A 21,094-nucleotide genomic window follows, 5' to 3' on the forward strand; every position below is an offset into this window, starting at 1 on the left:
GCTACGCTAAGCTTGTCAAAGAAGGCGGTCGACTCTCCGAGGCACCGGTATTCTTAGATAAGCCGGCAAAATGGCAAGTGTCACCCACTCGCACGTCCCCGCCATCGCCGTCTCCGACAGGACACCGAAGTCGACAACTTTCCGTCGCATTCCACTCCTCCCGCCTGCACGCCTTCCCTCCTGCCACCTTGGCTCCTCACAAAACTCTCGATCTTCCTAGAATACCACAATCGCCGATCCAAGCAGTCTCGAACCTATCCACAATGTCAAACGGGAACGGCGAGCACGCTGCCGCGGCTGCCAACGGTTACCCCGCCAAACCCCACTCATCCAAGCCGTCCCCGCGGAGTTTCCAGGAAGTGTGCCACGAGCTGAAGGACAAGGTCGATGCCTTCTTAGCGGATGATCAGAAGACAGATATCTTGCGGAATGTTCAGAAACAGCTGCGTGCGTCAATGGGCGTCGTAGACGAGGCGTTGGCAAGATACAGGTGCGCGACATGCCATGTCAGCTCTTATCTCATGTCCGCATGGATCCGCTAATGCGCCGAGGCAGTCTGGAACAGATTTCAATTTCCTACAACGGAGGCAAAGACTGTATGTTCTCACATTTTATATCCTGAAAATTTCCCCTGCGATTTTGCGAAATATCCAGGCTGAGCCATGGCATCGCCTCCAACGTCGCATACGGCCATCTCTCTTGGCCTAGCGTGTGATGCTGACAGACCACTTTGACAGGCCTCGTACTCCTGATCATACTCCTCGCCGCCCTCGCACGTCGATACCCCTCTCCTTCGAAAGCCTCCCACACGAACGGTTCGAATGGCACGACCTCCTTCCCCCCTGAGTTCCAGGCAGTGTACATCGTATCGAAGCATCCATTCGCCGAAGTTGACGATTTTGTTGAAACCACCAGCGCCGAATACCACTTAGACGTAAAACGATATGCCATGTCAATGAAAGATGGACTCGAGGCATACCTAGCAGACAGACCAAACGTAAAAGCCATTTTCGTGGGGACGAGAAGGACAGATCCCCACGGCGAGAAGTTGACAGATTTTGACCCCACGGACTCCGGGTGGCCTGCGTTTATGCGGGTGCACCCTGTAATTGATTGGCACTATGGTAAGTTTAATATCGCCGTCATGAAAACGCGATGTTCCTTGCTAATTCGTCTGTGTAGCCGAAATTTGGGCAGTAAGTCATGACACAGTCACCAAGTCGTGGTGCGACGACCGCGCTATGGGGAGGTTATACCGGCATAAGGATGTGAGCTGACCATACGCTAGTTCATCCGACATTTGGAAATATCATACTGTCCTCTATATGATCAGGTAAGATGGTTGATCTGGGGAAGTTGCGACCAGACGACTGATGTCTTCTAGGGCTACACGAGTTTAGGCGGAACACAAGATACCCATCCCAACCCCCAGTTGAAGACCGAAGGACAGAACGGTGCGGGTTTCCGACCTGCATACGAGCTGACGGAAGACGACGAAGAGAGATTAGGTCGTGATAGATGAAGTAGTGCCGTACGACTCATTGACGTTGACTTGCGGAGCCTGCGAGAGTTTGGATTAAACTCGAGAGTAGCAAGATTTATCATGGAGGAGCCATCTTTATAGAGAGCGCATAGACTTGCCGCATCACAACCAATCTTCACTGATTCATTTTCAGCCAGCCGCGCCGCTTACACGAAACATGCGAGGCACGTCTTGTTATCTGGAACTTGGTTCATTGACTTTCGGGGACAGTTTGTATGACCATCAATACCGGCAACCCCACGATTGCTCCATGAGACAGCATGTTTCGATGTGAGCAATGACGAGGATAATTCTACGCATGTGCCCTGTCTTTTTCTCTGCCTCAACTTAACGCCATGGCTGCACCGGCTGCGCCGGTATCAACAAGCCGCTAAAACGCGCACGTTAGTGGCAGTGTACGTCAAAGGACATGCGACGCACGAAGAGATTCAGAACTATCAACACACCTAGAATTCAACTGTCTTAAATTATCTGATTACTGCCATATTCAAGTTGGTCCCGATTTCCGCAATACGATCAATCATCGGCTGTCCGTCACCGACCCCCGCAATGTCATCGAGCCCCGCGCGGCAATGTGGACCTTATCGGCATGTTATTGGCGCCTTATCATCGGAAACCTGGCCCTTGCGATCAAGATGTCGGGTAACTGGCCTAAATCGCATCAACATGGCCACTCTTTGTTATAAGACGTCTCCGAGCCAAGGCGATGCGCCTTCAAGAGCGGGCACTAGTGTCAACTTACACGACTTTCAAGCACGCTTTGACCGGGCTTGTAGTGTATACTCCGCAGTTAGTCTCATGAGCCGCACTTGACCTTCATCATGATGTACTCTGCGTCTAGCTTTCCGACGGTACTGTCAACTATCCTTCTGCTCATCGGTCAACATGTTTCCGCAGGGCCAACTGTGAAGGTGTTGAACGGCACCTATGAGGGCCTACCTCTTCCCAACTACCAGCAAGATGTTTTTCTTGGAGTGCCATACGCTCAGCCTCCCACTGGCAACCTCCGCTTCAAGGCACCACAAAGCCTCAACTCAACGTGGAATGGCACTCACTCTGCAACGGAGTACGGAGACATATGCATGCAATACACTGTAAGCACAGGCATGACAGCTTCTCGGCTTGAGCAACCAGTACTAATTAGACCTCTAGGCTCCTCTTAGCCACCCAATGTCTGAAAATTGCCTCTCACTCAACGTCATCCGTTCGAGCAGCCTGAACAGCACTGGACTTCTTCCTGTCGCTGTGTGGATTCATGGGTGAGTCTTGAAGCTCTTGTCTCGTTCTTGGCTCAACAATCGTGAACTAAAAGAGCTTCAACCGTAGCGGCGGCTTATACGCAGGTTCGTCCAGAGACAACAACCTTACCAACTTTGTGCACCAGGCTTCCGCAGCACAGAAACCACTCATCGCCGTCTCCATCAACTATCGAATTTCGGCCTTTGGTTTCCTCTGGGGGTCTGACGAGGTGAAAGCCAATGGAAGCGCCAACAACGGCCTACGAGACCAGCGCCTGGCCCTCCATTGGATTCAAGAAAACATTGCCTCCTTCGGCGGTGACCCGAATCGAGTCACAATCTTTGGCCAGAGCGCCGGAGGCTTGTCCGTTGGCAAGCAACTCATTGCCTACGGAGGCAGAGACGATGGCCTTTTCCACGGTGCGATCATGCAGAGCGGTGGAATGGCCGAGAAGTGGCCCTACAACGTGAAAGACCCAGCTGCCTACACCGAAGACCTCTATCGGAACCTGACGGAGACAACTTCTTGTTCGGACGCGGTCAGTCCGCTGGAGTGCCTTCGCACCCTGCCTGTGGAGGCCATCTCCGCTGCCCTGAACGTGAGCATAACGCCGGTGTTCTCAGGTACGGGCCTCGGTCCCTGGCTCACTCAGGTCGATGGCGATTTCCTCCAAGACGGTCCCACCGCGTCCCTCGAGAAAGGTCACTTCGTTCGTGTGCCAATCATGTACTCCACCACCAGCGACGAGGCAACCGTCTTCATGTTTGGCGGAAAGCTGGACACGGACGAAGACTTTAGGGCTCTAGTCGCAGCAGGAGGCCCAGATAATTCCACCGTCTCCGTCATTGAGCGACTTTATCCCAACACCAATGGCACAGGGCTTCCGGTTGGGTACAACCCGACTGCCGAGGACGACCAGCTTGACGGATCCCAGTGGAAGCGCGGAGTCGAGTTCCATACCGATGTGGTCGAAACAACTTCCAGACGAATGACATTGAAGGCATGGGCTGCTGCTGGCATGGAAGCTTATTCAGCTCGTGTCAATCTGTTGCCTCCTAGCACAACCTCTCGCCTGGGCTCGCACCATTCGATGGACGTCTCGTTCATATTTGACGCTCTTGACGAAGAAACGATGAGCGAGCCGCAGTTTGCGACGGCGTCGAAGCTCATGGGTAGGGCGTGGGCGTCTTTTGTGTCGGATCTCAACCCGAACAATCATGGAGGTATGCTAGTGTACTTTTCTATATCCAAACTTTGAGGCCCTGCTAACGCCATTCATTTAGTCCCCGATACCCCTATATGGCCGGCATGGACTGCTGAGAAGTCAAACAGAACCGGCTCTAACTTCGTTTTCAACGCTGACAGCGATCCGTTTTCCAAGTCATTTGTCGAAGGGGACGATTATCGCCTACGTCAAACAACGTACTTGGCAAGTGTAATGCAAAATCAGATGTACTATTAGAGAACCGCGCGGCGGTACATGTAATGATTGAGAATCATGATAGCTTCAAGTCTAATGGATTGTTGGTTTAATTTGGAGAGTCTGTGGTTTATTCAATCACAAGGTAATGTGATATTATCTAGTTCCCGAATCATACTCGAGAAGCACCTCCGCCTCCATCTGATCCACATCTACCACTACCTGGCGCCACATGCTCACTCATATGAATCCGCCATGAAGCCGGGGAGGACCATCGCGCACAGATATTTAGTTCCCCTCGTCGAAGTAAAGCCTGATTGGTTGACCAAGTCACCAGTGAGATCCCTCACATTCGGCCCGACAGCCGATTGAGGAGAAAGAATGACCACCATGTTCAGCCCTGGAAGGCCCATCGGGAAGGTTGAAGGCGGAGTCCAGCGCACAATAATACCAGGCCGGATGCGCTCTTTGAAAGGGGCGTCAACTGCCTTGGGGTCCGGGTCGACACTAGACGATAGCATCTCCTGGTTCATGGCTGTCTTCCGGCCCTTTCCTTCGGTAGGCTCTGCTTCGCTCTTCACTTCCGGCTTCTTTGTGGCGGCCTTTTACGAATCGATTTGTACGCGCCAGAACTTCACGTGAAAGGTGCGAGCTTGATCCTCGTCGACTCCTGGAGTCTTCAAGCAGCGGATGAGGAATTCGAGCGTAGGGAGGCGGAGTAGGAGCGGACCAGTCTCGGTGTGCGCGACAAGTTCTCCAGATATGGCAGGGCTTCCGGACTTCGACATATTAGCTAACTTTTTCGATCAACACTGAGGATAAATCCACGTTGGTGTTGATCCAACTCTTCAACTGTTCATTGTCCAAGTTGCAGGCGTCTCAGGGTCATAGGACTGAGCCTTGGCTTTGGGCAACAACACCCGCAACATCTCGGCATACTTTAGCGTGTTCTTGCCAGCGCCAGCATCCGGAAGACTGGGATTGACGCAAGCAAGCACGACAGTCTTACAGCTGCGTCTCCCCGCGGGGTCAAACACGTGCTTGAGAATCTTGGTGAGAGAACTCTGTCGGAACGGGATATATGTCGGGTTCTTGGTCTTGCCCGTTAGAGAAACCGCATCAACGGTCGCTCTGCCCCTAATGCAGTCCTTCAGCACCGAAAGACTCGTGTTGATCTCCCGGGCCTCTTTCATGCGGTCAGGCGTGTGGTTGGCTACGTCTCTGGCGGCCTCTGAGCCTGCGAGATCGATGAGGTAGAGGAGTCCGTCTTCGGCTGTTGGTATAGGACTCTCGATGCGGATGCGGCAGATGGCGTGGGAGCGAGAGGATGCATCATTCTTGAACGTCGATGCAGGGCGGCGGAAGGTTGCTGCCTTTTCTATGAGCTCGAGTAGAGTGGCTGCTTCGGTGATCTCGTGCTCCAGAGCGCCGGCAAGCTGTGTGACACCGAAGGAATCCTCCAAAACAGAAATTGGCTTGCGAGAGTTCAGGAGGTCTAGGACACCTTGTTAGAGCAAGCTGCGCCTTTAGGAGTTAGGGGAAGTCCCATGCGACGTCCCGAAAGAAGAATTACCAGCCAACTCAATGATGCACGCATACACTTTTCGCTCTCCTTCCATACCTCCGCTCATGAGCGACTGGGCGACTAGCTTCTCAATCTCGCTGACTGTGAAGGTCTTGCCAGAGCCAGTCTGGCCATAGGCGAACACGGTACTAACGCCGCCGCTCCATGCCCAGGGAACCAACGGCTCAACCAGATCTCGGTAGATCTGTTCAGATGTGTCTTCTGGGCCGTATGCCTTGTCGAGCTGGACTGAAGTGGTCTGGAAAATGTGTCAGCATTGATCACGATGTCGAAACTGCGGCAAGCAGGTGGCTGCTTACCGTAAGCGTCGGAGGTCCCAGGGGCTTGATGTGCTTTCGGATCTGGTGGATGTCCACGGCGCCATTACCGCTAGGTCGAAGGAAAACTCCACGGATAAGACCCGCGGACACTTCATCCTCCAAAATTGGCCGAAGCCGAGCGGCAACAATCATGTCCGGGTTGGAGGTGGTGTTCGGATCCTGGGGACTGGCCGCATCTTTTTTGGCTGCTTTGGTGCTGAAGGTCTCAACGGAGGCCTGGTACCAGGGCGTATGTTTGATGTGGTATTCGTCCATGGCGACTGATTTGCGACGTCAACAATGTGCTGGAAAACAAAAATTTGTGCAAGTCTCTGGCTTTAAGAGGTTTTTTATATCGTAATTGGGACTTTCAGCGGGACTTATATCTCGTGAAACTTCTTTCTTCATCGTCAAAATGTTTCCATCTCGTCTTAGTTGGCAAGTGGGGCCTCGGCGCATTGGTCGTATTGTGCCGAATCTGGAAGGGACGCGAGAGACGCGGAGCAACTCCGGCCTCAGAAAATTGCTGCCTGGGTTCCGTCGCCGAAGCAACCAGGCAGACAATTTTGGTCAGTATTGCGGTGAACCCCAGAGATATTTACTCAAACTCCAGAACATATATCAAAGCTCTCAGGATTGTGATAAGGAAGGTATGCTGCATTGATAGATGCCTAATCAAGGCTTCCATATTCTGCATGCCCTTCGCCTACCTTTACCTTCTACATCCTCGCTCTAAACACACGTGCGGGTGCCTAAAACAACAAGACTGTTCATTGGCCAGAGCTGTACGAATATTTGAATGATTAGGGTATCCCATCGAGTGCTGACTGACGCGATTTTTGCCAAGGGCGGGGTAGAGCCAATTAGGGGTTGGAAATCTATAGAGTTAACCAATAGAGTTACAGTACCTCTATTGCCTACATATTCTGCGTATGCCAGAGGTACCAACAATTCCCCTGGGTACATAAAGGTACGTTACAGTCTAAGCAGCCCTTCCTCGTATATTTACGCCGCGTGAGGGTATTCCCAGATATCTCGCCTAGAGTCTGGCGGTTTCTTATTGCCCTCAGATTACTACAATAAGAGCAAGGCGAATTAACCTTCCGTGACCCTTTTGTATGCTGTTCCCATGGAATAGAGGTATTCCTCTTGTCTGTACGTCTAGATCGTGATAGTCTACGCCCGCCTGCTAATGGTCCAAACCGTTGAATAAGCTGGGCTGCTAGTAACTGCCGCCATTGATAGTTGGATTCCACCTTCTGCCACCTAGGGCTACCCCAGAGCTGTAATAAGAAGCTATTCACAACTACTACTTCCAGCAGGAAATTCCAGGCTAGGGACTGCCAGCCCCCTCGCCGACCGTCCCCGTCCCCGTCCCCGGCCCCGGCCCCCTCGTTGGCTGGGCTGGACGGGCTGGCTCGGCTGGCTCGGCTGGGCCTGGCTGGCCTGCGCCCGGCCCCGGCCCCGGCCCTGGCCCCCGCGCTGGACGGGCTGGACGGGCTCGTCGGGCTGGCTGGGCTGGAATTCCGCAGTATTGAATATCCGCAGTCGCCGGAACAGTAGTTGGAAACGGTCCCGGGATATAAACCGCGTAAATAGGTGGATGGGATCCTCCCTCTGCTGTTGGGTTGACCAGTAGGTTGATAATCTAGATTCCCTATGGATCCCTATATATAATAAGATCCCTAGGAAGAGGTAGATCTCTTCTATTAAGGTCTCCCGCCACTTATACACTCTAGACGTTCTAAGCCAGGGGCCCTCTTTAGACGACGGCGGTGCTGTATTCGTCCACTGGGCCCACTGCTCCACGAGGTCTTGCGGAACGTATTGGAGGAATAGTTCCAGCGTGCTTGCCGGCAGCCCCCGGACCTCTTGGGCCCGGGCTGGTACTTCAAAGGGCCGGAAGGAGCCCGGAGGGCCATGCTCGGTAGCCGGAGGTTCACAGGGCCGGACTGTGGCTTCGTCACAGCCGTCTGGCTTACAAGCTGTATTACAAGCAGCAGCTAGGTCTTCTGGGTAGACCTCAACTACTATCCCATCGAGTGCCAATTGGCAACAGGTACATGCCCTTGAGGGGAACTGACCACTCAGGAGACAGCCAAGACTTCTTCTAGCCAACCAAAAAGCCTAGATTATGGATACTTCTGTTGTCTATATACTCTGACTATGAAAGAGGTACCAGCAATCATCCGAGTTACAAAGCGCTACTCCACACTGCAGGCACCCTGACCTCGTCTTTTTTCTGTGGGATCGTGAGTGTTGTTGAACAGGGCCTCGTACTGCGGCTTCATTGGTCCACTGTACCCACGATTCAACCAGCCTCAAAGGCACATACTGCTGAAAAAGCTCTAAAGGGGTAGTAGATAGACCCCGTACTGTTGCGGCGCGGTAGGGCACGTCGAGGGGGTTGAATTGGCCCGGTGTGCCCCTTTCTAGCGGAGGCGATTCGTGTGGGCATACAGTTGCGTTATCACACCTCTCGGGCCTACATTGAGCTGTACAGGCGCTATCAAGGTCTTCGGGAAGTACTGCGACGGTGATATGTGAAAGCGCTGACGAATCAGACGCATCAGAGTCGCTTGAGGACATCGCGACAGTTGCCCATCTGTAGAAATGTTAGTTGTGGTGGTGAACGCAGCTGGGAAAATATAGGGGTTGATGACGTACCGTCATGTATTCCCGCGGTGAGGGGGCAAAAGTGGGTCAAAACTGGGCATAATGTACCTGTTGCCAATTGGCACTCGATGGGATAGTGCTGAGTACAGAAGTAACACATGTTTTAGAAGCAATAGAGGTATTGGAAGCAATAGAGGTATCAGAATCACTAGAAGACATTGCAGCATCAATTGAAATGCTAGTAATAGTAGTGATAACAGGTAAAAGAGCATAACGTACATGATAAGCGAGTGGGCCAGACAAGCGAGTGGGCCACCCAACCACGACCACATGACATGAAGAAGCAAATATCAACACCCACCTCATGGATTCAATCCAAACTATTCAGAGTCCTCTTCCTCAGACATTTCCTCATTGAATCGACATGTTCGCGCATTATGACTAGTGTTCCCGCAGACGCTATATCGTCGTTGGCCCGTCTCAGTCCTCGGTCGGCGACCACTACTCTAGCGCGTTTCCTCCTCTACCTGGGCTATAGCCTCTCTTTGCGACTGAAGGTCCTCTCCCTGAGCTATAGTGAGGCTTCCTCCTTGTCGGAGACGGTTTTTATTAGCTCTCCGGCGTCGACTAAGTAGGTTGTTCTCCTCTCGAAGGATCTAGTTCTCGGATCTTAATAAGGCGATCTGGTACATAAATCCACGAGCCCCCTTAGATAGATGCTCTACAGCTTCGATAATTGAAGTTGGTGAGCTGTTTTAATAACGGGAGATTCGATTCTTAATAAGTTCTGACTGAGAAGATGCTTCCGTTGGGTTGTTTAGTGTCTAAGAAGTCCATGCCGGTGGTGTTATCGTGAGGGATCCTGGAGGCGTCGGAGTGCGTAACTTCACATCAAGCTTTGAGAGCACACTCTCTGCACTCAAAGGCACAATTCCTGCCCCTCTAAATCCTCCCTGGATGTTTTTCTCCGTGATCGCTTACGTGAAAGCCCTATAAAACGCCGGGAAGAAGTCCTCTTTGGTAATATACATATTGCCCCGACGCATCTTGTCCTCGATTTCTCGACCGTATGCCGTTTTTAGAGGCCCAAAACATCCAATATCCAAGGGCTAGAGTAGATAAGACGAATAAGCCGGCATATACAGGGTAACGATGTTGTTCTTCTTATAAAAAATCTCGAAATCCGCGGAGTGGTGACTTTCGTGTCCGTCGACGACGAGGAGGCGGTATTGACCCTTTGCACGCGGTCTTGTATGCCGTTCGAAGTGCCGAGCCCAGTCTAGACCTCTTTCATTTGTTGTCTATCCATTTTCAGACGTTGCGATGACCCAGTCATGTGGGAGACCGGATTCCGTGTACTAGGTAGAGAGGTGATATTGGCCCGCAACGATGATATACGGCGGAACGCTATAGCCCGACGGGCTGATGGCCTGAATGACCGTAACCCATTCACGATTGCCAGGCTGCATCATTTTCGTATTAACAAATATAGTGATTAGGTAGATTGTGACATTTTCTATCAGCACACTTAGTGCTACGGTCACGTGATAAGCGTGGCCTCTGTACTTAAGACGGTCTGACCGTGACCCTCCACATAAGGGGGTTAACCTTAAAGATATTGTCGGAACCGCAAGGCTGATAAGGAGCAATGGGCAGGTATCGTGGGCTGGCTGGCGCCTGCCCTGGGCGAAGTGGGACAACCGGCTTAGTCACCACGGCCGGTTAAGGTGGGGCAACCACCCAGGCCGTCACCACCTACTTCGACCGACCCCTGCCCACAATGTAAATAACAAGAACAACAACAGCAATTATCACGGACATCGACGTGATTGTTGCCGAAGATACACCCTCATGAGGAAATGTATCACGCCTGTGATACCAACAGATATACATCACCTATAACCTACCTTTAACGTTTACTTACTTTTTCGCTTTGCTCTTCTACGCGTACTTTAATCGATTTGCTCTTTCGCTTTGCTCTTCTACGCGTGCTTCAATCGCTTTGCTCATTTCGCACTCTCCTACTCGTACCTACACGGTCAGGCCACAGTCTTACCCCTTCTGCCAGTATCCATGATCTAGCAGAGAGACTGTGTCATAGATAAAAGATATGTTTAGGATTAGGATTTGTATATAGGATAGATTCGAGCCGGACTCTAGGACAGACTTCCTATAGCTTTGTTACGACCCAACATGCACGACCAAGTCCAGGGCCTGCCCCGCAGGACCACGGCGACTACGGCACACCATAAGTGCACGAACTATGGGAACACATACGTCACCCTACGGAACGGAAGAACTATGGAGCAAGTCACGTGATGATAAGATAAGGAAAGCCGTATGCCAAGAATACGGAGTCCGTCCCTTTGAGGTACGGACCCCGTACGTTCAGAATACGGAATCCGTACGGTAAACATACGGATAAAGGATATGTTCAGAATCAAGACTTGTATATAGGATGGACTCGAGCCGGACTCTAGGACAGACTTTCCATAGCTCTTCAGCAATTAACTTCGTATCAGGATTAACATCCGCTTTCAGCTATCACCTTGACAAGACTACGATTGATCACCGAAGCCTTACCTACCCTTACGATTGACAGACATAGCTTCCCTGAAGCTATCCCCGACTACGAATACTGTTACCAGTTCCGCAGCCTCAACTTCTGCAAACTACCCCTACGACTAGCTGGCCGTAACAAGCTTCTTTAGTAATTAACTTCGTATTAGATTTTATAATCGCTTTTAGTTATCTTTCCTAAGAACCTCCTTAATAAGACTACGATTAATCACCGAAGCCTACCCTACCTTACGACTTGTAGACATAGCTTATTGAAGCTATCCCCGATTACGAATACTGTTATCAGTTCCGCAGCCTCAACTTCTGCAAACATACCTCACTACGACTAACTGGCCGTAACATATGCATGTACGTTATATATCATATAATAACGAGATAATAAGAGCTTTACTTCCTTCTTTCCGAAGTTTAAAAAAGTGTTTATAATAGGTAGAGGAGGGTCTTAATAGGATAATATTATAATTAACTACCTAAAGGGCGCGCCGGAGCGCGCAAACGGCCGCACCTCCATGCTCGGTCTAGGCATGCAAATACATATAGGGTTTGAACGTTTGATTGTCAGACCACGACAGAAGCACGTTTCTTCGCTACTGGGGGAAAGCGAGTCAGCCATCGTGTCTGAGATCAGCAGCTCCTTAATAATGCTAGGCCTAGGCGTGACGCTCTCAAACCAGACCCTTTGTGGTCTGCTGGCGATGCAATTTCAAGACACTTTGAGAAGGTTTCTTGGTCGAGCCGTTTACGAATATTCCCGTTCGTTTTTGTGGTGCTATGCTACTCACTAAGCAATGATACTCCCCCATCGGGCCATTTTCCATGTTCCGTCTCTTGACAAGCTGTCAAGTCCCGATGCTACCGTTTCATCCGACTAAACATCGGCTCTGTTCATGAAACATCTTTTCTCTTTCGGAAACGGAGTTTGCAGTTAAACCCCTTGGGCAAAGCATCCTGTGTTCCCCATTGCTCCATGATACGACTTGGGTCGTCCAACGCGGTCTCGAACGTGAGAAGAACAGCAGATACTAACATCTTCACCTGGAGTGTCGCAAATGCTTTACCCAGGCACAGACGGGCACCATACCCAAATGGGATGAAAGACCGCTCTAGTCTTAACAAGCCTTCAGGCTCGACGTCTAACCACCGCCTTGGGTTGAATTCCAGAGGCTCGGGAAAGACTGACGGGTCCAGGTGCAACGCAATGGTCGAAGCGGATGCAACGGTCTAGTTTTTACATGGGTAAATGTTAGAACGGCGTGTAGAATACTGGCTTGGGTTCTACGGTAGCGGGAGCGCAACCGGCAACTTACGTATGGGGGGATGTAAACATCGCCGTATCTGGTGCCCTTGGCCAATATGCGCTCGGCTCGCCCACTAGAAACTGGGTTGATCCGATATGACTCTCTTATGCAGGCTTCTAGAATAGGGGCTTTGTCGAGCAACTGCCAGACCGGGAGACCATCATCTTCCCGCGGTAGCGCCTCGATCTCAGCTCGAACCTTGGCCTGCCAGTCAGGGTTCCGGCTTAGGTGGTAGACCACATACGTCAAAGCAACAGTAACGGTGGCCTGGGCCGCGTGGAGGTTATCAATCACCTCGCATGCCACGTAATCATCGGAGATATCACGACCGGCAAGTCGGAGATCTTGGATGAGGCGGATAAGCGACCAATCAGATGATGACTTGGGATCAGACAGTGAGTAAGCCAGACGCTGCATGGCCCAAACATCCAAGTCACGCTCTGCCGAGAGGAACTTGGATGACCCAGTGTATACGGAAACAGCCTTTTCCAAAATGTCGTGAGCGAATGGAAGGTTGAATTTCAGAGAGTTCCACATTTCGGTGTTCTTGAGTCTGGCAAGAATGTCGCGATCTGTGTAGTCGCCCTGAACAGCATGAGAGCAGTGCCTTGGCCCGTAAACTAACGCTGTGATGTTGTCCCATGCATAATGGTTGATGACGGGGAAAACATCAATAATTGGCTCCATCTTGGAATGTCTCTCAAGTGTCTCTCGAACTCCAAGAGCCTTTTGCCGGAGAGGCTGCTGTATCTCAGGCTTGTAGATGGAGGTTGCCTGATAGAATGCTGAAGACAATCCTCTCTTCGCCTTGTGCTCTTCGTACGGCTTCTCTGCAAATATTGACCGCTCTCCGTGGTAAATGAAACGGTCAAAATAGTCGCTCTTGGGGTTCCTCTTAGAACTGCTGTAGAGGTCGCGCATAGCCGTAACATCGGAGATTGATACTTCTCCGGGTGCAATAAGCACAAAGGGGCCGTATTTCCGATGCCATCTTGCGATGGCCTGCGGCCGTTGACGAACCAATTCGAACATTGCAACATAGTGGTGGGAGATTCGGCATGGCCAGGGGCCAGAAATGTGCCGGTATTTTGCCACTCGCCATAGTACGAAAGCGAGACCGGAAATAGTCAAGACTAAGGCAATCAGGCCGATGTAGCGGTAAAATATCTGAAAAGTGATAAGATTGGCCATGGTGCTCGTATCAAAGAGGTTAGGACGGTAGGAGTTGTTGTCTCTGTAGGATGCTCATTCATAGATTTTCGTTTGAACAGGAACGTGGCTGACGAATACTTGTAGGCGCGATCTATTCCTCTTCAAGATGATTTGACTTGCCATGACAATCCTCTTCGTCGACTACAGCCTCCAAGATGATGTGTACTACAGATGGTGTGACAGTACAGGCATGATGTATGGGCCCCAAATGTCCGCTGACTTTGCATTGCGAGCGGAGACTCGCATAAGCGACTCCTGATGTTGGTGGTAAATCGTCAAACAAAAGAGCCTGTGGCTGTGACAGTTGTAGTCGTAAAGGCTACGTCGGAAGGTTTCCGCGTCACCATAACGTGAAAGGAACGCAATCGGGGTGAACGCATCATTTTGTTACAAAGACTGTGTATAATGTAGTACTATTTTGTAATACTCAACGCAAGGCCAAAGTGTATCGGCTACCTATTCTATGGTTATTTACACAAACTTTCCAAAGACTACCATAGTTGGGAAAGATTAGCCGTGGCAGAACCTTTACTGCCAATACAACATGTGAATAGATGCAAAGGAAAGTCTTACTTTGTGAGAGATCTTATTTCTATAGAGTCACAATATTTTAGACTCGTGAGCCACACCGATCTTGCTGCCTCAGATCGACTGTGGAGCATTGATAGCATGGCAATTTTACACGTAGTTGATCGTTTCTGGAAAGTGGGCACGGCGACGGAAGTCTATTTCGTGTGCAATATTATGTTATATGGACATGATCTACCTTGCGCTACCCGTTTGCTCCACATATGACCTTGCTGCTGTCTCGTATGTGACAAATTCAACCTGAGGCCCCCAGCTTTGCAACCAGAGCAGCACATCCTCGATAGCCCCTGCTATGTGTGCCATGCCCGAGGTGTCGGGATGGAGAACCAAAGGGAAGACGAAGTCACCGGGGCCATTACCGTCGGCACCGTGACTCCACAGCCAGGTAAAGCGGTCTTTCCACATCTTCTCGATCGTCTGAACCGACACAAAGCCGTGGGAGTTTTCGACGTTGGGCCAGAACTGAAGAGGGGTCATGTCTTCCATGTACCAGTTTGCAGGGATTTCAACAATGCCGGTAGATTCCGGCTGGATAGAGGGCTGCATCCATGTATGTGCCGGCTTAGAATAGTCGACCGGAGCGAGAGAAAAGCCGCGGTCAAGAGGGTACAGCTGTGAGTCGTGGCCGCTGAGCGAGGTGTCATAAAGAAACCCCCTTTTCTCCAAGAGAGAAATCGTCTCATGGCGGATTCGGTACAAAGGAGCTCGGAATCCAACAGGGCGCTTCCCAGTCAGAGACTCGGCAAGGGCAATACACTTGTCCAAGACGTCTTCCTCCTGCTTTGTGTCGAGCTTGGTGCAGTCTTCGTGGCAGTAGCCATGAAGTGCAATCTCCGCGCCCGAGTCCACGATGGATTTGGTCTCCGCCGGGAATGTTTCCATAGAGTGACCTGGTATGAACCATGTTACCTTGTCGGAGACACCGATGCGGTTGAAGAGACCCAGAAGTCGGCCTACGCCGACGCGGCCTGCGAAGATGCCCGACGAGAAGTCAGCGAGGCAATTATTGGGATGCTGCCCTGTGCCCATCCAGCCCGACACCGCATCAAAATCGACTGACACGAGTACTTGAACACGGCGACGGGCTTCAGGAATTGGTCGAGGGACCCTGGCGAGAATCGTAGTATTCTGCAGCTGCCCAACGAGATCCTGGAAGGCAACGGCTGTCTTCGGAACTTCGTCGACAGGCGTCACCTGGACGCGGACGCCCCCGATTTCAACGACTTGGTGGCATTTAGTTACAGGTATCGGGATCAATGCGGGTCGATCTGAGTTCCATACCGTGTTCCATTTTTCAGATTGCTCGATCGAGAAAGTGTTCGAAAATTTGGTGACAACGAATGGTCGATAGTGAGTAGGGTCTTTGTGACAGACAACTGGGCGATGGTCGATTGGGGTCGGAATTGGAGTTGCTGTCTGCACAATGGTATGTCCTCCTGTTCTCGAGAACTCTGACCCAGTTATAGTAATTCTTATTGATAAGATAATGCACGATAAGCACCGCGAATATGCAGTGTCGATGCTGTCTCTACATGGTCATTGGACACATTCTCTAGATCTGATTAGACTTAACTCAGGCTCTACCCAACTTGACTGGTGCCAGTGGAGCTCTGGGAGTCTCGCTGCTGCCAGCGGCACCCCTCACTCTGTCAGCATCATGACCGTGTTTCGTCCTGCACTGTCTCAAGAGTCTGAAATACGAACAGACTAGATGGAAAAAGATAGAGTTTATCCGGACTTTGCTCAGTGACTGTTGCTGGCTGTCTTGGTCATCATGACGTCGCTTATGCGCTTGTTACGACCCAGCATGGCTGACTATGACCTTGCATATGGGGAGGTCAGTGCGTGTTCTGCGGCAACATGATGTGCTACCATCGTGGAATCCGAACGTGGGGTTGAGCGTTTGCTCATATCATCAACCAACATCGCGCAGAAAATTGGCAATTGGAGGCATGAAGTTATTTCGCAACTGAGGTATACACAGTGTAACAAAAGAATTTTTGTCCGGCAACTAGACAATCTCGATGGCTTCAGCATTTTCAGTTGAGAACGCCCGGGCTCAGTTCCCAGCTCTGGCAAAAGACCAGATCTTTGGCGACAACGCTGGAGGAAGTCAAGTTCTTGGAACGGTCGCAAAGAGGTAAGAACTGGGAAATAACTTTTACTAGGAGTTGAAGTCCGATAGACATCACAAGAGCTTGCTCATTTGCTGACATGGATGGACAGCATCTCGGAATACCTCGTGAACAATAACGTGCAATTAGGGGCGAGCTACAGAACATCTAAAATCTCGACCCAAACATTCGACAAGGCGTACAAAGTTGCCGCCGACTACATTAATGCTGATGTCGGTGAAATTGGTAAGGATCAGCCATCACCCCACGCCAGCTCTAGAAGAGAAGACCGGCAGACTCAGTATTCAATGTTGGGTGTACTTACACCTCATAGTCATCGCACCTTCAACAACCCAGGCTTTTCGTAACCTTGCAGCAGCTCTCAAGTTGAAGGCTGGCGATGAAATCATTCTTTCCGAAGTTGACCACGAGTCCAACATTGACCCGTGGCTCCATTATGCAACTCTCGCCGGTGCGACAGTGAAGTGGTGGGCACCTTTTGACAAGTCGAACCCAAAGCTCGATGCCGTGACCCTTCGGAGCCTCTTAACACCGAAGACTCGGTTTGTAGCTTGTACACACGCTAGCAATATCTTGGGAAGCATTCACGATATCAAGGCCTTTGCAGATGTCGTCCACGAAGTCCCGGGGGCCCTTCTGTGTGTTGATGGTGTTGCATATGCGCCGCACCGGGCGATCGATGTAAAGGAGATCGGGGCTGATTTCTATGCCTTCTCTTGGTACAAGGTAATTAAGTGGCTCCCTGAGAAAGCAACTACGTTGCATAAACTGACCGTGTACAACTCAAAGGTGTACGGTCCGCATATCTCATTGCTGTACGGATCCTTCAAGGCACAAGAGCAGTTACAATCACTCGGACACTACTTCAATCCTTCTGGAACTTTGATGGACAAGCTTGAACTAGCCGCGGCTAGCTACGAGCTCACTCAAGCAATCATGCCCTTGGTCGAATATTTTGGGGAGAACCCGAAACAGACCTGGGCTGGAATTGCTCAGCACGAAGAAGCCTTGCAAAAGCATCTTCTCGACTTTCTGAAGTCACGCCCTGATGTCTGTATTCGTGGCGACGCTTCATCTGCAGCTTCAGTTCGAGTTTCCACTGTGAGTTTTACCGTAAAGGGAAGATCGTCTCAAAGCGTTGTGGAGGGAGCTGAGGCCCAATCCAATGCTGGGATTCGGTGGGGTCATTTCTTCTCAAAGCGGTTGGCCGAGAAGATTCTCGGTCTCGGCGAGGATGGCGTTGTCCGAGTGAGCTTAGTGCACTACAACACCGGTGAGTTACGCTTTCCAGCACCTTGGATGATTCAGAGAGCTGACGTGTCTTCTCGTATTTAGTGGAGGAGGTTGATGTGATCATCGGGGCATTGAAAAAGGGTTTAGGAACCTTGTGAGAAATAAGAGGCGACGATGTGGATAGATGGTATTGAATGCAAAAGCTTATTCGTTGTGCTTCACTGCTTGCAGAACTTCATGCGATTTGAGTTCTGTGATTTGATTGAATTTTCTAGCCTACGGTAAAAAAGTATCCCTATTGTGTGAACATAGCAATCCCTGTTTAGAGATAAGCATAATTACCTTAGATAAGGTAACCACATCTTGGCAGAGTCTTCCTTAGTTGGAACCTTGAGCATCCCATCCATGACATCCGTATCTTCAGATCTCCTTTAATGAATTCGATACTAACAGACAGGAGTCACGGGAAACTTGCATGTGGTTACGGGACTTGGGCAGTGTAGAGAGCCACTGTTCAGAGCAATCTTCAAGGGCATTTGGGTATCACTGAAAGCTTAACGCCGACATCCGCAAGAGTTCGATTGAGCGGAGAAAAGAGAAAAACAACAAGAGCAAGAAGAAGAACGAAAAATATGTGAGGCATGATTCTCCCTATCCTGTGCAATAGAAGCGCTTCCTGGTCAGTATTTCTGACTTGCATATCTACGTCTTGCGTTAATCCACGTTGAGGGCATCAGACTAAACATGGGATTCGCATTCTAGACCTGACAACAAACGGGTTCCAACTTCTTGGCCTGATTCGAGCCGGGCTACTGCTGACCGGTGGCGTGTCCACCATGTCAGTAGGAGTGCCGGGAACGATGTTCGTCTGGGGGGAGGGCCTGTTGGATTGGATCCCTTGAACGAGACTGGACCCTTGTTGTATTGAACACAGACCAAGCATCAAACCCACCGTGTCACTGCCACGTTGCCGCCTCAGATGACTGCCCACCTTATGCAGTGTCAGAGATGCATAGTCAAAACCCTTCTTTTCCTTTGGTAATCCTTCTCGGAAGCTCGGATCACAGACCCGTGTCTAGAACATATGGAGTTCCTCGCCAGATTAGTCTGGTTGATACATATACCTTCAAGTGCCAGTGGGACCAATTACAGGGTGTGAGCATCTCAACTGATCAATCTGATTAATAGTCTCAAACGCTATTAGTCAAATTGTTCTGTCATTTCTCGCCTTAGTTCCCGTTTCCATCTTCTTAAAATTACAATCAGCCAAGATGTTTGTGCTCCTCAATCACATCACATGCTCTTGACTATCGTGATACCTGGCTAACAACCACTGTGATAACAGGCTTCCTGACCCACACACCAAGTACACAGGATTCCAACAAATCCACAACCCAAACCGGAAATGGCCTAACCAGGTTTTGACGAAGCCTCCGGTTTGGCTTTCAACTGATTTGCGTGACGGAAACCAGTCTCTCATAAACCCTTTGGTCAGTGTTATACGCATATCTGAACTTCAACCCTACGGGAAGCTAACATTCGTCATAGACCATTGAGCAAAAATGGGAATACTTCCAGATGCTCGTGGAAATTGGTTATACGGAGATTGAAGTCTGCTTCCCCGCCGCATCCCAAGTCGAGTTCGATTTTACCAGACGTCTGATTGAGACGCCCAACATCGTTCCTGACACTGTGCGCTTGCGTGGTCTTTCTCCCACCCGTGAAGACTTTTTAGCTCGCACCGTCGCCGCCCTTCGTGGCGCCAAGAGGGCATCTGTTTGCACCTACATCTGCGTCAGTGACAAGCAGCTCAAATACCAAGGCTTCACACGAGAAAAGGCACTCGAGCAGGCTGTCAGATCTGTCCGGTATCTTCGATCTATCACCAAAGATGACCCGGAATCGGCGGCAGTGACCGACTGGACCATGGCCTTTGGCCTTGAGTCCTACAACGAGGCCGACCACGATTACGCTGTTCAGATCACTGAGGCTGTCAAGGAGGCCTGGGAGCCCACTGTCGAAGACCCTTTGGTTGTGGTATTGGCGACTAGTACCGAAGTTGCTACCCCCAACGTTTTTGCGGACCAAGTCGAGACCTTTCGAGCGGCTTTGTCTGACCCCGAAAAGATTTCCATTTCAATTCACACCCACAACGACCGTGGATGTGGTGTGGCTGCAGCTGAATTGGGTATGCTTGCAGGGGCTGACATGGTTGAGGGATGTCTGTTTGGTAACGGAGAACGCGCTGGCAATGTTGATCTCGTCACACTGGCCCTGAACTTGTACTCGCGCGGCATCCACCCTGGTCTCGACTTTTCAAAGCTGTACGACATCAAGAGAAAGTACGAAAAGCTCACTGGCTTGATCATCTCTCAGCGTATGCCCTACACTGGCGAGTTTGCGCTTCAAGCCTTTAGTGGCAGCCATCAGAACATCATTCGCAAGGGTATTGCGCAGAGAGTTGAGGCTGCCGAGAAGGGCATCCGGCCGATTTGGGATATCCCGTACCTCCCTCTGGATCCTGAGGACTTGGGAATTCCTCTAGACACAATCATTCGGGTAAACTCCCAGAGTGGCAAGGCTGCTGCGACCTGGATCCTCAACAGACGCTGGGGCCTTGACATCCCCGTCGAGCTTCAAGTCAATTTCGGAGGCCGGGTTCAGATGATGTGCGAGGCTCTTGCACGAGAGATCTCACACCAGGAGGTCATTAACCTCTTCATTGCTAGTTACGCACTTACGCCAAGTGAGAAGCACGACAGCACCTCCAACATTGGCAGCATCTCCGTCACCAGCGATGGAACACTGCAGACCGTTGTGGGAATGATCAACCCTGCCGACAGCTTCGCCATTCGCATCGACGGAACTGGGCCCGATATCGCCTCAGCCGTTGTCAGGGGCCTGCACTTCATGAAGGACGTCAACGCTGTTGCCAAAATTCATCACACTCAGCAGCTATCTGAGCGCTTCGATGGAAAGTTCTGCGTCCTCGCTACCTGTGTCGAAGGAGATAAGACAACATGGGGCTACTTCATTGATGAGAACGAGGAGAATGCCCAGGCAATGGCGGTTGTTTCGGCGTCATTAGTAAGCTCATCCCTTCTGAACCGCTGCTTTCTTGCAACTAACATCAATCAAAGCACATGTACCGTCGCAAGTTGTCAACCCTGCCGCTCAAGAAGCAAAACACCATGATCAAGATCGCCACCGCGAGTGTATCTCAGACTGCGGCGACAGCTTAAGCGTTGGAAGAGGTTGGAGAGATTCACTCTCGCGCATGGAGATACTGGGCAATGATATGCTGTGGCCTGTAAATAAAATTGCATTCGACAAAGTCACGAATAGA

General features: G+C 50.8%; 7 protein-coding genes across 7 annotated transcripts; 4 read left to right on the forward strand and 3 right to left on the reverse strand.

The window, feature by feature from the left end:
• Positions 1 to 133: 133 nt before the first annotated feature.
• Positions 134 to 2,022, forward strand: BDP81DRAFT_435369 (phosphoadenosine phosphosulfate reductase). Its single transcript, XM_060591045.1, has 6 exons — positions 134 to 490; positions 556 to 596; positions 738 to 1,124; positions 1,183 to 1,196; positions 1,289 to 1,333; positions 1,385 to 2,022. The coding sequence occupies exons 1-6, from the start codon at positions 264 to 266 to the stop codon at positions 1,520 to 1,522; spliced, it is 852 nt and encodes a 283-aa protein (XP_060441747.1). The 5' UTR covers positions 134 to 263; the 3' UTR covers positions 1,523 to 2,022.
• A 342-nt stretch (positions 2,023 to 2,364) lies between these two features.
• BDP81DRAFT_397532 (Alpha/Beta hydrolase protein) lies at positions 2,365 to 4,244 on the forward strand (the record flags this gene model as incomplete). Its single annotated transcript, XM_060588333.1, has 4 exons — positions 2,365 to 2,637; positions 2,696 to 2,802; positions 2,870 to 4,005; positions 4,066 to 4,244. 4 exons carry the CDS (start codon positions 2,365 to 2,367, stop codon positions 4,242 to 4,244), a joined length of 1,695 nt encoding a protein of 564 aa, XP_060441748.1.
• Positions 4,245 to 4,438: 194 nt separating this feature from the next.
• BDP81DRAFT_483592 (P-loop containing nucleoside triphosphate hydrolase protein) lies at positions 4,439 to 6,682 on the reverse strand (the record flags this gene model as incomplete). The annotated part of the gene is made up of 5 exons (XM_060595069.1): positions 6,087 to 6,682; positions 5,776 to 6,025; positions 5,056 to 5,697; positions 4,841 to 4,995; positions 4,439 to 4,804 (listed from the first exon to the last, which is right to left on the reverse strand). Exons 1-5 carry the CDS (start codon positions 6,360 to 6,362, stop codon positions 4,439 to 4,441), a joined length of 1,689 nt encoding a protein of 562 aa, XP_060441749.1. The 5' UTR covers positions 6,363 to 6,682.
• Positions 6,683 to 11,989: 5,307 nt separating this feature from the next.
• On the reverse strand, positions 11,990 to 13,771 carry BDP81DRAFT_380999 (cytochrome P450; the record flags this gene model as incomplete). Its single annotated transcript, XM_060586863.1, has 2 exons — positions 11,990 to 12,503; positions 12,590 to 13,771. The coding sequence occupies 2 exons, from the start codon at positions 13,769 to 13,771 to the stop codon at positions 12,168 to 12,170; spliced, it is 1,518 nt and encodes a 505-aa protein (XP_060441750.1). The 3' UTR covers positions 11,990 to 12,167.
• A 755-nt stretch (positions 13,772 to 14,526) lies between these two features.
• Positions 14,527 to 15,689, reverse strand: BDP81DRAFT_409168 (uncharacterized protein). The gene is made up of 2 exons (XM_060589070.1): positions 15,662 to 15,689; positions 14,527 to 15,603 (listed from the first exon to the last, which is right to left on the reverse strand). The coding sequence occupies exons 1-2, from the start codon at positions 15,669 to 15,671 to the stop codon at positions 14,555 to 14,557; spliced, it is 1,059 nt and encodes a 352-aa protein (XP_060441751.1). The 5' UTR covers positions 15,672 to 15,689; the 3' UTR covers positions 14,527 to 14,554.
• Positions 15,690 to 16,315: 626 nt separating this feature from the next.
• Positions 16,316 to 17,962, forward strand: BDP81DRAFT_355543 (pyridoxal phosphate-dependent transferase). Its single transcript, XM_060586289.1, has 5 exons — positions 16,316 to 16,520; positions 16,607 to 16,740; positions 16,829 to 17,241; positions 17,305 to 17,788; positions 17,851 to 17,962. Exons 1-5 carry the CDS (start codon positions 16,405 to 16,407, stop codon positions 17,904 to 17,906), a joined length of 1,203 nt encoding a protein of 400 aa, XP_060441752.1. The 5' UTR covers positions 16,316 to 16,404; the 3' UTR covers positions 17,907 to 17,962.
• A 622-nt stretch (positions 17,963 to 18,584) lies between these two features.
• BDP81DRAFT_463787 (2-isopropylmalate synthase) lies at positions 18,585 to 20,990 on the forward strand (the record flags this gene model as incomplete). Its single annotated transcript, XM_060594064.1, has 4 exons — positions 18,585 to 18,610; positions 19,094 to 19,238; positions 19,297 to 20,835; positions 20,889 to 20,990. The coding sequence occupies 4 exons, from the start codon at positions 18,585 to 18,587 to the stop codon at positions 20,988 to 20,990; spliced, it is 1,812 nt and encodes a 603-aa protein (XP_060441753.1).
• Positions 20,991 to 21,094: the final 104 nt, after the last annotated feature.

Source organism: Colletotrichum phormii (assembly GCF_030913505.1).
Source record: "Colletotrichum phormii strain CBS 102054 chromosome Unknown BDP81scaffold_19, whole genome shotgun sequence".
Taxonomy (NCBI): Eukaryota; Fungi; Ascomycota; class Sordariomycetes; order Glomerellales; family Glomerellaceae; genus Colletotrichum; species Colletotrichum phormii.